Source organism: Corvus cornix, chromosome 5 (assembly GCF_000738735.6).
Source record: "Corvus cornix cornix isolate S_Up_H32 chromosome 5, ASM73873v5, whole genome shotgun sequence".
In the NCBI taxonomy this organism is placed as follows: domain Eukaryota; kingdom Metazoa; phylum Chordata; class Aves; order Passeriformes; family Corvidae; genus Corvus; species Corvus cornix.
In genome coordinates, this window is record NC_046335.1 from 2,009,278 (window position 1) to 2,021,749 (window position 12,472).

A 12,472-nucleotide genomic window follows, 5' to 3' on the forward strand; every position below is an offset into this window, starting at 1 on the left:
CACACTGCGACGGTGACATCCACAGACAGGACAGCTGGCAGGTGCTCCTGCTTAGGTGGCAGGCACAGAGAGGAGTAAGTGACACATAAGTTATTTATCCCAGTGGTCTGTATCCATGATTAGAGGAGTTAGGAGTCCACAGCACTGTTTGCTACTCAGAGCTAAATCAGAGTTAAACTACGGTGGTTAAAGGAGCAGCCAAGGCAGCGCTGGGTTAGTGGCTAACGTTGGGTTACGTTACCTCAGCAGGTCAACCTTCTGCTGCAGCTCAGTGCACGTGCTCTGCAAGCCCTGGGTCACTGCCTTCCTCTCCTCTGGGTGACCCAGAGCTTTCTCCTTCACCTTTGGGTTGAGATCCCTCATTCCTGCTTTGCCCGCTTCTGTCACCGCGCCGTCGCTTTGGGCATTCCTGTCCTGCTGGCCCATAAATGCAGTGGGTTGTTCGTCCAGCTTCCCACCTCTCATGTCACTGGGCCCATCCGTGTTTCCTTGAGCACCTTGTCCTTGGACACCTTCCAGTTCTTTAACATCTTCCATTTCTTTAACTTTCTGGAGGAACTTGGTGTTTTCCTCTTCAAACTTGACACTTTCCACCTCGCTTTCTTCTTGTTCACAATGAAGCCTTCTCAGCCTATGCAGGTTGTCTTCCAGCACTTTATTTTTTTCAATTAGCTGTATCATTTCAGCTTTCAGATCCTCATTTTCTACCTGAATTTCTTCTTGTAGCAACAGAAGTTCAGCCTGTGCCATGGATCGGTCTTCCAGCTCTTCCACCCTTTTCCAAAGCTGAGCTATTACGCTCTTCAGGTCACCATTTGCTGCCCCAGGAGTGTGATCCAGCAGGAGAGAGGCTTCACTCAGTTCTTCAGCCTTCTCCAGCTCTACCTGCAGCTTCAAAGCATCAGAAACAAACCCTTTATTTTTGGGAGCTATTCTGTGATTTAGCAGATGAATGTTCTGCTGTTTGACATTGTTGTGTAGCATTTTTGGCCTGGGAACTTCCTCCAGATCTCTCTTTTTTGGCAGCAGAGGCACCCAAAAAAGGAGCTCTTGGTTCTTGTCACAATCCTGGTTGCCATCAGCATCTGGAGCTGCTTGATTTCCTTGGATCCAACACCCCTGTACCTCAGGGTGGTCGCCAGCTCTGGCTGTCACACATCCCTCCTCCAAATCCAAATCCATCTCCGACGTTTCTTCCAGGTCTGTAGTATCAGCCTCCAAAGGTGGAAGGACACTGAAATCTGCTCCCATGGCTACATCTTGACAATCACTGGGCAACCCTTCAAAACTGGGATCTATCTCCTCTGGTTCTGAGCCGGAGTGGGAGCAGCCAGGACTGGGAGGTTGCAGGGGCTCCGGCGCTTGCAGCCGGTGCTGCAGCCGCAGGATCTGGGCTGCCATCCTGACATTCTCCTTCACCGCCTGCTCGTGCACCTTCTGCAGGTTTTGGAGAACATCCCCATCGTCTCCCAGAGGAGCTGCACCAGGAAAAGCAGCGATCTGGCTCTTGGCTTTCGCATACTCACTCTCCAGGACCCTGTAATGGCTCTGCAGGGCAGAAAAACTCCGTGTTTCCCACTGCAGTTTCTGTATTTTCCCTTGGAGGGCTGAGATTTCCAAACTCATCTCAGCCTTTTCTGTCTCTGCTCTCTCACAAATGCCTTTGTTTAAACTCTCCAAAGCAAGAAGTTTGGAATTGAGCTCTTCTTTCTCTCGCTTATACTCACTGTCCAGTCTCTCCAGCTTTTCCCTAACCCGCTTCCCATTTTCCTCCACTGTGGAAATATGTTCATCTTTCTCCTTTAGCTCTTTTTTATGGTCATTTTGGAGTTGGGCTATTTTCTCATTCAGCTTTTCCTCTTGCTCCTGGGCAGCATTCCTCAGCTCCCGCAGCTCCTTCTCCAGCTGCTCCCTCTCACACACCAGCTTGTTCACTTCTTCCTTGAAATTTTTCTCCAGGAGATCCTTCTCCTGGGTCAGGGCAGAAGAAACAGCCTTTTCACTTGCTAAGCTTTCCTTCAGCTGCTCATGGGCTTCAGCGGCCTCCTGAGCAATTTCCTCCCTTTCAAACTCCCACTGGGATTTCTCCTCTCTTTGCTGTTCAGCAAGTTCCTGCAGCTCTCGCTGGTAACGTCCTTCCAGACTCTGGAGGGTTTCTTCATATTTATTCACAAGTGTTTGTGTGTCCACAGAAAACTGAGTTTGTGCATGAGATGCTCTTCTCTTATAGTCACTTGCCATTTTTTCCCTAGACATGGTTAACATAAGATATTACTAAACTACCTCAGAGATCAAAGTGGATTTTTAGGCTGAATAAAACAAGTTGGAAATTCACTTTTTTTTTTTTTCCACTGACTACTGGATGGGTGTTTCTGGAAGCCGTAAGTTAAAACGGAGGCAATTTGGTGAAACTTCAAAAAGAAAAACTGCCTTGGAAAAGTGTGAAAGCTCATGAAATGTCCTCAGAAAAGGTTGCCTGTGCAATATGTGCCCTTCTGTTCCTGTGCTCAGATTTTTTGGGGGGCAGATGCTCTCACCCCCATCACCCCAGGATGGTTTCAGTTTCTTCTGACACTCAGTGTTGGCTAAAAGCACTTCCCAGCCACCCCTTTCCTTCTTCAGCAAAGAACTCTGCAAACCCACAAGTTTTAAAAGGACCAAGCAGGGATTTGTGGAGCACAGGGATCCCAAACAGAACTCGACTTAATCACGCCTGGTTATGCTTTAACACTACTGCTGCCTCTGGGCGAGCTAAAAATGAATCTAAATATCTGCTTGAGAAAGGTCAGAAGAGAAAAAACCCTGGAGAGGAGCCCAGTGCTGCAGAGCAGAGCAGGAACAGCACTGTGCAGTCAGGACACTTGGAATGACACACCAGGGAAGTGTTTCTGCACTAGGTTCACCCCGGTCACCACGCTCCAGCACTGTCCCCACCGGAGGTGACACTCACCTTTCCTCCTCCAGCTCCTGCTCGTGCTTCCTCAGCAGCTCTTCCTGCAGCTCCTCCTTCTCCAGGGCGTGCACCTCTGCCAGCCTCTTCACCTGCTCGTGGAAGCCACGTTCCAGCTCCCCCTTCTCCTCCTGCAGTGTCTGCACCAGAACTCTCATCTTTTCTTCCACCCAGACACTCTTTTGGATCAGCTCCTCCCGTTCCTGCCTGAACTTCTCATTCACCTGCTCCAGTCTGGCCCTGACATCATCTTCATGCTCCTGCCTCAACAGTTCCTGCAGATTGGCTTTTTCCTCATCGAAATGCATCTGTAATTTGTTTTTCTCCTCGTTGTATTTACAGTTGAGCTTTTCCTGCTGCTCTCTGAGCGCTGCTGCCTCTCCCTGCAGCTCTGCTACTTGATTTTTAAGGCCAGTGATCTGTTTTTCCATGACATTCATCTCCTCAGTGTACTTCTGCCTCATATCCTCCTGCTCCTTTTCCCAGTGGGCTTTTGTCTCATCCAGCTGCTTTTCATAATGGCTCACCTAGAGAAGGGAAAACAGGATGGGTTGTTTTCATTTTCCACAGAATGTTCTACAGGGATGTTTCCCTCAATATTTCCATCTAGTTTTATATATTCATTCTACTGAATATTTTGATTCACACTTCAGCATCTTATATTGATTTCCCTGGAAAGAATGTTCAAGTGCTCAGCTTTATTTCTTACTGGGATCACAGAATCCCAAACTGGTTTTGGGTGGGAAAGGGCCTTACACACCATCTCATTCCAACACTTACTGTGTCCTCAAGCTCCTGTTTGAGGTGATGCAGATCCCTGTGGTGTTGCTCCTTCATCTGCTCGATGGCCATTTCTGCCTCTATGCTCATATTTAATGGGTTGCAGTCTTCTGAACCAAGTCCTTTAGAAAAAGTAATTAGTTATAATTTATAGACCTATAAAAACATTAATTATACAATACCTAAATATATATAATTCTCAACAGAACGATTTCATCATTTTAGGACTGCTTAGCAGCTCTCAAAATCCCATCACAAACACAGCCAAGTAACTGCAAGCATTAATTTCAGCTTTAAATACAGTTCAGCAGTCGCATTCCAAATTAACATTAAACACCAAAATAGGAGGTGGTGACCAAAACTCACTGGGAAGGTCGTCATGGAATTACCTCTAAGATGTTATAAACACCCACAGCACAGATCTCAGTCCTACAGGAGGTACTTTTTTACCTTGGTCAGGCTCAATCCCGCCGTTGCCATGACTCTTCATGTCAATGTCAAACTCTTCTGACAGGGAATTTTTCAGGGAAGGCCTGAGCACTTTGCCTTGGGCACGGTACTCCTGCAGCTCTGAGTGCAGCTCATCGATCTGGTCCTGCAGCTCCTGAGATGGAGGGGGGAAAAAAAGGCTGAGGGAAAGGAACCAAAGCAGCTGAGCATCGACCCAGTCCCACCACGGGACATTCAGGTGGGAATTACAGCAGGGAAAGACTTGTCAATAATCCATAGTGCCATAGGCATCCTTCTATCAGCAAAACAAGGGGGAATGGCTTCCCACTGCCAGAGGGCAGGGATAGATGGAATATTGGGAAGGAATTCCTGGCTGGGAGGGTGGGGAGGCCCTGGCACAGGGTGCCCAGAGAAGCTGTGGCTGCCCCTGGATCCCTGGAAGTGTCCAAGGCCAGGTTGGACAGGGCTTGGAGCAGCCTGGGATAGTAGAAGGTGTCCCTGCCCATGGCAAGAGGTGGAAGAAGGTTTTTAAGGTCCCTTCCACCCAAACCATTCTGGGATTCTCTGATGATTCTCCAATACCAAACTCTCAACGGTGAAGGCATAACACACTCCAGGACCTTTCCCTTCATTCCTTCTTCCTGTGACCTTTTATTAAAAAGCAGCTTTTCAAACATTTTCAAACAGTTGGGAAATGCCTCCTCAAATACCATCCACTTGAAAAATCAAACCAGAAGCAAAAGATCAAATTAGGAAAGAGATCCCCTCGTTACTGCATTTACCATCTGGTCCTTCCGCCCGCCAGCGGAACCTCGCCAGGGTTTGTGCCAAGTGCCCTGCACCCCGTTCCAGGAACAGCAGTTATTGAGCAAAACAACTCCCTGAGTGTGCAAACACAGAATCCTGCAGGTCTGAAAGGCCCAGGAAGTGAACCTTGGGCACTGATTTATATCTCCCATCCTCAAAAATAGAAAAAGCAGCTGCCTATCGAGCTGTATCAATTCAATGCCTATTTCTAGACAATTTCTGCTTTTAAACTGCAGCTTCCACACTGTTTCCAATCCAACAGCCTTTTGCAAAGGCAGCCCTTTATTGAATGGAAAGGATCCTGCAGAGCAGATCACAGAATCACAAACCAGTTTGGGTTGGAAGGGACCTTAAAGCCCATCCAGTTCCACCCTCTTCTCATGGGCAGGGACACCTTCCATTATCCCAGGCTGCTCCAAGCCCCATCCAACCCAGCCTTGGACACTTCCAGGGATCCAGGGGCAGCCACAGCTTCTCTGGTACCACCGCAGGCATCAGAAAGCAGATGTGTAAATAGATAACCTGCAGGCTCATCTTAAAGTGCTTCAACCATACAAGATTTGAGGAGGAGAAAGCAAATTTTCAGTTCTCAGGGTTATTTTAAAAAAATATTTCTGGTCTGAAAACCAGTAAAACATGGATGTATCTTATTTCTCCTCTAAGTTCCTGCAACTCTGAATTCACAGGGCTCCATGGAGCCTCTCCCAGCCCACCCTGGGGGCACCTCATCCTCTTAGCTCAGCCAGTTGCCTCTGTGGGAAGAGCTTTCCAACACCCCTTGTGCTGCTGTTTGCAGTGAGGATGTGGCACTTGGGGACATGGTTAGTGCTGGGCTTGGCAGTGCTGGGGGAGCGGTTGGACTCAGTCTGAGAGGGATTTTCCAACCTGAAAGGTTTCATGATGTTCCTGGTGGACACAGGAGCCAGGTCTCAGCTCCACTTACCCTGCACTGCTGCTCGTACTCGCTCCTCATCTGGGCCAGTCTCTCCTCCTGCAGGAAAAACTCTGCACTGGTGGGATCCAGGTCACCAAACTGGAACATAGGAATGGAATATCCAGTTATCCACTGGCCCACCCAACAGCCCTGCTCAGTACAGCACGGATGCCATTCCCAGCAGTCCTGCAGCCTGCACCCTCTCTCCACTCTGGACTTTTATTTTAAATAAAGAAACTCCACTTTCCTCCTAGCAGGGAATGAGTAATTTCCCAAAAAGCATTGTCTGCCATCTAGCACAGCTCTCATGCTCACTGATTCCAGATCACAGCTTTCTACCTTAGCATTTGCACATCTCAGTGTGACAAATAATCCCAAGCTTTAAAGAAGGCTGGAAATCCCAATATATGAACCTCAGGCTGTGCATGCACAAACTCAAACATCTTTGGAGAAGCTGATATCCTGAAAAGTTCAGTGTAATACAGCCATGATCAGCTGTTCACCTCGATTTTCACCTAATTCCAGCAGAGATGCCACGTAAAACCCCACTCCTCCTGCATCATCTTCCCTGGAAAGGATCTGCAAGTTGGGCCTATCCAAAACTCTGTGCTGGGGGGAAAAAAAAAAATCCTGCAGATCTGCAGGATGATTGCTTCACTCTAAGGCTCCCTGCTTTAATTAGAATAAAATCACAGCTAAAGTGGAATATCTTTATTTTCCTCAGCTGCAAGGCAGTCCATGTCACCAAGGCAGGCTGAGCGTGGATAATCTGGATAGGGACCCCAAAAGCCTCTGGATATCAGTTAAACTGGCAGCTTGAGTGCAGCAACTTGAAAGAGATTTAATTCTGCAAGCCCCACAGGGAAAAGGAGGATTTACCTTCTCAGCCAGGACATTTTCCAAGTTCCTCTGCAGTTTGCTTGCCAGACTTTCACACTCGGCCAGTTTTTCTCCCGTTTCCAACAGCTCGTTTTCCAGGCGGCTGTTCTCCTGGACCAAACAAAAAACCCCACAACAGCCTCAGCACTTGGAGGAGGAAAAAAATCAGCATGTGTTGAAATAAGGGTAATCCCAATCAAGTCGGAGCATGGCATTATTCCAAGCTTCAGGTGATGACTGGAGTTATGAATCCATCCACACACAACCCACGCCTGCCACGGCCCAGTGTGAGCACTGGAATTTAGAGAAATTATCAAAAGGCATAATAGCAAGTTTGCTTTACGTGGTTATTTTGTTTATTTGTTTTTAAACCAGTATTTTAAACTTGATCAAGATGTTTTGTCTCCTGGCTGGACAGCTCATCTGAGAGCTGTGCACACGCACGCTCTGCACTTGATGGCAGCAGAGATTTGAACTGGAGATTAGGAATCTACAGAACAACCCACTGAGGTGCCCCCAACACCAATTCTCATGGACACGCCTCTATCTTGCTGCTTAAATGACTTTTGGCCAGCTAAACACAGCCCAAAACTCATGCTCTCAACAAGGACTACTCTGCAAGAGTCACTCCCCCTCCCAGGGTATCCCTGCTTTTTGGGGGGAATCCCAGCTGTGTTTAGTCCCTGTTACCTTCAGGGACAGGGCCAGGCGGTCCCGGATGTAGTTCTCATCCGTCTTCAGCTTTTCAATCTCCTGCTCCATCTCCAGCCTCTGTTTGTTGGCCTGCTGCAGGATTTGCTCCCGCTCTCTGCGGAGCTCGTTCTTCAGAGCGGCGATTCTCTCCTTGTACTCCTCGTCCAGCTTCCTGCCGAGGCACCGGAGGGGAGAGGGGCTCGTTAGAGGAAGCAGGTGGCAAACGCTGCTGGGGTGAGGCTGGGTGGTCACCAAGGCCCTGCAATGCCAGGAAAGTGATACCAAGGAGGGAGGGATGATTTGGGATGCCCTACCTGAGGTTGTACTCGTTGCGGCGCTCGATGGCGGCGTGGTGATCGTCCACCTCTGAGGCCATCAGGGATTTCAGCTTCTCTGCTTTCTCCAGGTCCGACCGCAGCTTCTCCTTCTCCCTGGCCACTTGGTCAAACCTCTCCCTAGGCAGAGCAGAGCTAGTCTGCATTAGGTCGGCCCACACTGCTCCCCCAAAAAGGGTATTTGAAATGTCAAGAGAAGAAGCTTGGAAAGATAACCATGGGTCTCATCAACTGCATTTAGTCACTGGCTTTGAACCTGTACCCAAACAGCTCTGGACATGTCTTGGTATCCCCACAAGATCCTGAGACCTCAACACTTGAGACCCTCAGCTGTGGTCCAGCTCCCAGTTCAAATCCTGAAATGGTTCGGGTTGGAAGGGACCTTCAAGACTGTCCTGTTCCAGCCTCTGCCATGGGCAGGGACACCTCCCACTATCCCAGACTGCTCCAAGCCCCAATGTCCAACCTGGCCTTGGACACTTCCAGGGATCCAGGGGCAGCCACAGCTGCTCTGGGCACCCTGTGCCAGGGCCTCCCCACCCACCCAGGGAACAATTCCTTCCCAATCTCCCATCCATCCCTGCCCTCTGGCAGTGGGAAGCCATTCCCTGTGTGCTGTCCCTCTATCTCTTGTCCCCAGTCCCTCTCCAGCTCTCCTGGAGCCCCTTTAGGCCCTGCAAGGGGCTCTGAGCTCTCTCCCTGGAGCCTTCTTTTTCAACAGGGAAACCTGCATGGCAAGTCCAGCACAAGGCCAAGCTGTGCTGACTTTGAAAGGAAAAACCTTGGGATTTACGGTGGGTTTGTACCTCACCTCCACATCTATCACATGGCAAAACCTCTGTAATGCCCCAAATCAGTCTGGATTTAAGGTACTGATAAACTCCACCAGCCTCTGCCTCAAGCTGTGCATTCCTTGGCCATCAATGACCACTGCAGCCAGCAGTGACCACTCCCAGACCATCCACAGACTGGGAACAGCCTGCTGCTTCCATTTTTTTGTTCCTCAACTACATTTTTCTGCAATCCTTGGAGGGTTGAGTGCTTTTCCCAGGCAAAACAAGACAGCTGGAAGTTTCTGAGCACTCCATCAGAGACCTGAGCCTTCCGGTGCCACCCCAGTGCCCCTCGGAGCACCACCATCCATCCATCAGCTGCTCCCTCAGCTCCTGCTTGGCCAGGCACAGCGGGAAGCAGCACATCCAGTAATCCCTGAGACTCACATCAAGTGCCTGATCTCTGTTTTGAAGCTCGCCAGGGCTGCCTGGTGGACTCCATTCTTGGTGATTAAGAGCTCATTCTCCAGCGCCAGCGTCAGCTCCGTCAGGTTCACCTTCCCATCCAAGCTGAAGTCCAGAGCCTGTGGAAACAACGGGTCCTTAGAGCGGAACGAGCTTCCTGCAGCAGCCTGGAGACATTTGTGCAGGGATTGACAGGATGAAACGAGGCTCAGAAGAGATCTTTGCTCGCTAATTAATCTGTCACAAACGCCCCGGGGGCAATAAACCAGACATCTCTGCCACCTCCCTACAACACAGAGCTGCTGCCAGCTGTGGGGATGGGAAGTGTCCTGGTTGTGCTGCAAGACCAGCAGGAAATTAAGCCCAGGCCTGATGAAATGCAGTAATTCCCTGCAGGATCTAACGACACTGGACTTTGCACGGACCAGCTGCTGCCAGGAGGTGGCTGGGGATGTTCGTGTAAACAACACCAGCTCTGGCAGCAGAGGCAACACAGAAGCAGCTCTGCAGGAAGGGTTTGATTGATGGTGAGGATCCCACCTCTTAGAAGGCAAGTTATCATCAGCAAGTGCTTGGAATTTCACAGAATCCCAGGATGGTTTGGGTTGGAAAGAACCTTAAAGCCCATCCAGTTCCCCCCCCTGCCATGGGCAGGGACACCTTCCACTATTCCAGGTTGCTCCAAGCCTTGAAGAAAGGCATTTTCTTTCACTGGAAGTGTTCAAAACCCACATGGACGTGGCACTTGGGGACGGGGTTTAGTGGTGAACAAGGTCTAAGCTGACAGCTGGACTCAATCTCAGAGGTCTTTTCCAACCTAAATGATTCCATGATTCAACCCAACCCTGCAGGAGCACAAAGCAAAGCCCCTGTGGTGGGGCTGAAACACTGCAGACACTGGAGAAACCACCCCAGTGACACCAGTACAAAGGAATTTTCCAGTGGAAAGCAACAAGATGAAGGTGGACACACAAATCTGCTGAAGGTGGTCCCACCTTCTCAAATTGTGTGAGGTTATGAGGGGGTTTTAAATCCTGAGCAATGGCAGAGGTTATTACAGCCCGGATGTTCACTTTCCACGTGGCTATTTAAAAGCCAGGAGAACCACAGTCCACATTGTTGGCAATCCAGGGATGGTCACATGAAATTTTCTTCTCCCCTCCACAGCTTCTAACGAGATGGACAGGGATGGAATTACTCAGGTACCCAATTTCACCCCCATCACCCTTCTGCTCTGTCTAATGGAACACTGAGGACTGGGCAGGGTTTCAAGTGCTGTTCTCCACCTCAGCACGAGCAATAATTCAGGTCACCCCAGTGCTGAGAGGTTTGCAGGCACAGCTATTCAGGGAGGGAGAGGAATTAAATTGCTTCCTAACAAATACAGGTGACTTCTTCAAGCTACGCTGGAAAGCCCATTGTATTTTTATCATTAGCTTCTTGTTCTCTGGGATGTACCATAAAGGAAATGACTGGAAAACTCCCAGAACTCTTGTCTCTAGCACTGGGAATTTTTATAGAATTATAGAACGGTTTGGGTTGGAACAGATCTTAATCATCATCCAGTTCCACCTCCTGCCACGGGCAGGGACACCTTCCACTGTCCCAGGTTGCTCCAAGCCCCTTCCAACCTGGCCTTGAACACTTCCAGGGATTGAGCAGCCACAGCTTCCCCGTGGAAGTTTTAAAAGGAGTAAACCCAGGGATTTTGGAAAGGAAAAAATAACTCAGCTGCTGACACAGGGAGAAAAAAATACACATAACCAGGGGTGAGATGGAGCTGGGGGTTACCTTCAGGATCTCCTGGCTGTTCTCTATGCCCTCCTGGTGCCAGCAGTCCAGGACCCCCTCCACGCAGCCGTAGCCCATCCCATCATCCAGGCTGGAGAAGAGGGAGAAGCCGATGGTGCTGGGCATGGCCGAGGGGGTGGTGGTGCGTCTCCCGCTCTCGTCGAAGGACTGTGAGAGAGGATGAGGGTGTGACGGGGCAAAGGCAGTGCCCAGAAGGGCTTATCAATGGAATTTCCCTTGCACTGCTCCAGAGATTAAGGATTAAGCTCTGCTTTTCCTCGCTGCCAAGCCAAAACCCGGCGGGAGCGCCGCTGCTGACCTCACAGCACCGGGGCACAACCAGGCCCTCGGGACTGCAAATGAATCCGAGGAGGAGCAGTTTCAGAGCTGGCCTCAATGCTCTAGAAGGGTTTTCCACTGCTCATTTTTGGTTTGGAGTGTCACCTTCCCTAAAAGAGCTGCAGGGAGCATTTGCAGATGTGCTCTGGGTACGGCCCTCAGCTTCCAGGCAAAGACAGGGAGCAGATTTCAAATTCTCTCTCAGAAAAAAAGCAGTAATTGGAGTAGAGATGTGGGACCTGCATGTCCATAGCCTATCCCAGGCAGTGCTTCCCCCTGCACCCAGTTTATACTGGATACCCCATCCTGGAAGTGTCCAAGGCCAGGCTGGATGGACCTTGGAACAACCTGGGATAGCAGAAGGTGTCTCTGCCCATGGCAGGGGGTGGAATGGGATGAGCTTTAAGGTCCCTTCCAACCCAAGCCACTCTGGAACTCTGCAAGTCTCTACCATTTCCATACTGCACTCCACAGCCCTCTCCGAGCCACAAAACTTCAAAGGGGAGCCACGTCCCCTTTACCGTGAGGGTGTTTTCTGTTTTATCTCCCCCAAATGAGCTTTTCCTGAGAGGGAATTTGAAATCTGCTTTTGGAGCAGCGTGGGCAGCTCACTGCCACCACCTCCACGGGGTAGGGAAGCCCTCACAGCCACCCCTCCAGGGACAAATGCTGAGGAAGAGGAGGAGACAGGCTGGGTGGGAACTGTTCAGGAATTCTCCTGCTCCTCTGACCCCAGGATTCACCTCTCACTGTCTCACCTGCATGGACAGGTGCCGTTTCAGCTGCCGGTACGGAGTAGATGCTGAAGGTGTCAGAGATTTCCCATTTCTAAAAAGGCCATAAAAGAAGTCCTCGATGCTCATGGTCCCATCTTGCTCCAGGTTATGGAGCACCTCTTCCAGCACCTGCAAGGAGACAGAAATGGTGTAAAAGGCCAAAAAAAAAATCTAGCACAGAGAAAACATCCTATTCCCAAGGCTCCAAAAAGAGCAAAGCAAGAGTTACCTGGTACCTCAGCCTAACCCATTTCCATGTTCTCCATATGGAAAATTGCAGGCACCATGAAAAAAAGCTCCTGGTCATCTTGGAGCCGCTGTTTAATGAGGCAGCATGAAAAAACCCTCATTTCATTCTGCTCCCGAGACAGGGTGACCTCAGGAATTCAGCTCAAGGTACTGAGACAGATGCCAAACCCTGAGCAGCTTGAAGTGACCAGGCAAAAAAACCCCCTAAGACACTGCAAGGTTATCATAAATCTGTTTTATGCTTCGGGCCA

At 49.8% G+C, this 12,472-nt stretch overlaps 1 protein-coding gene across 10 annotated transcripts in view; it reads right to left on the reverse strand.

Annotated features, from left to right (window-relative positions):
- NIN (ninein) overlaps positions 1–12,472 on the reverse strand; it is a 60,835-nt gene that overhangs the window by 21,953 nt on the left and 26,410 nt on the right. For 9 of the 10 annotated variants that reach the window (XM_039552495.1, XM_039552494.1, XM_039552496.1 and 6 more), the window contains exons 7-17: positions 11,955–12,101; positions 10,858–11,025; positions 9,049–9,185; positions 7,808–7,948; positions 7,491–7,665; positions 6,801–6,911; positions 5,931–6,020; positions 4,181–4,334; positions 3,731–3,852; positions 2,951–3,477; positions 242–2,248 (exon numbers count right to left, since the gene is read on the reverse strand). In XM_039552495.1, coding sequence (XP_039408429.1) covers positions 242–2,248; positions 2,951–3,477; positions 3,731–3,852; positions 4,181–4,334; positions 5,931–6,020; positions 6,801–6,911; positions 7,491–7,665; positions 7,808–7,948; positions 9,049–9,185; positions 10,858–11,025; positions 11,955–12,101 — 3,779 coding nt within the window. The remainder of the gene's footprint in view (positions 1–241; positions 2,249–2,950; positions 3,478–3,730; positions 3,853–4,180; positions 4,335–5,930; positions 6,021–6,800; positions 6,912–7,490; positions 7,666–7,807; positions 7,949–9,048; positions 9,186–10,857; positions 11,026–11,954; positions 12,102–12,472) is intronic. The other variant, XM_039552503.1, reaches the window with a different exon arrangement.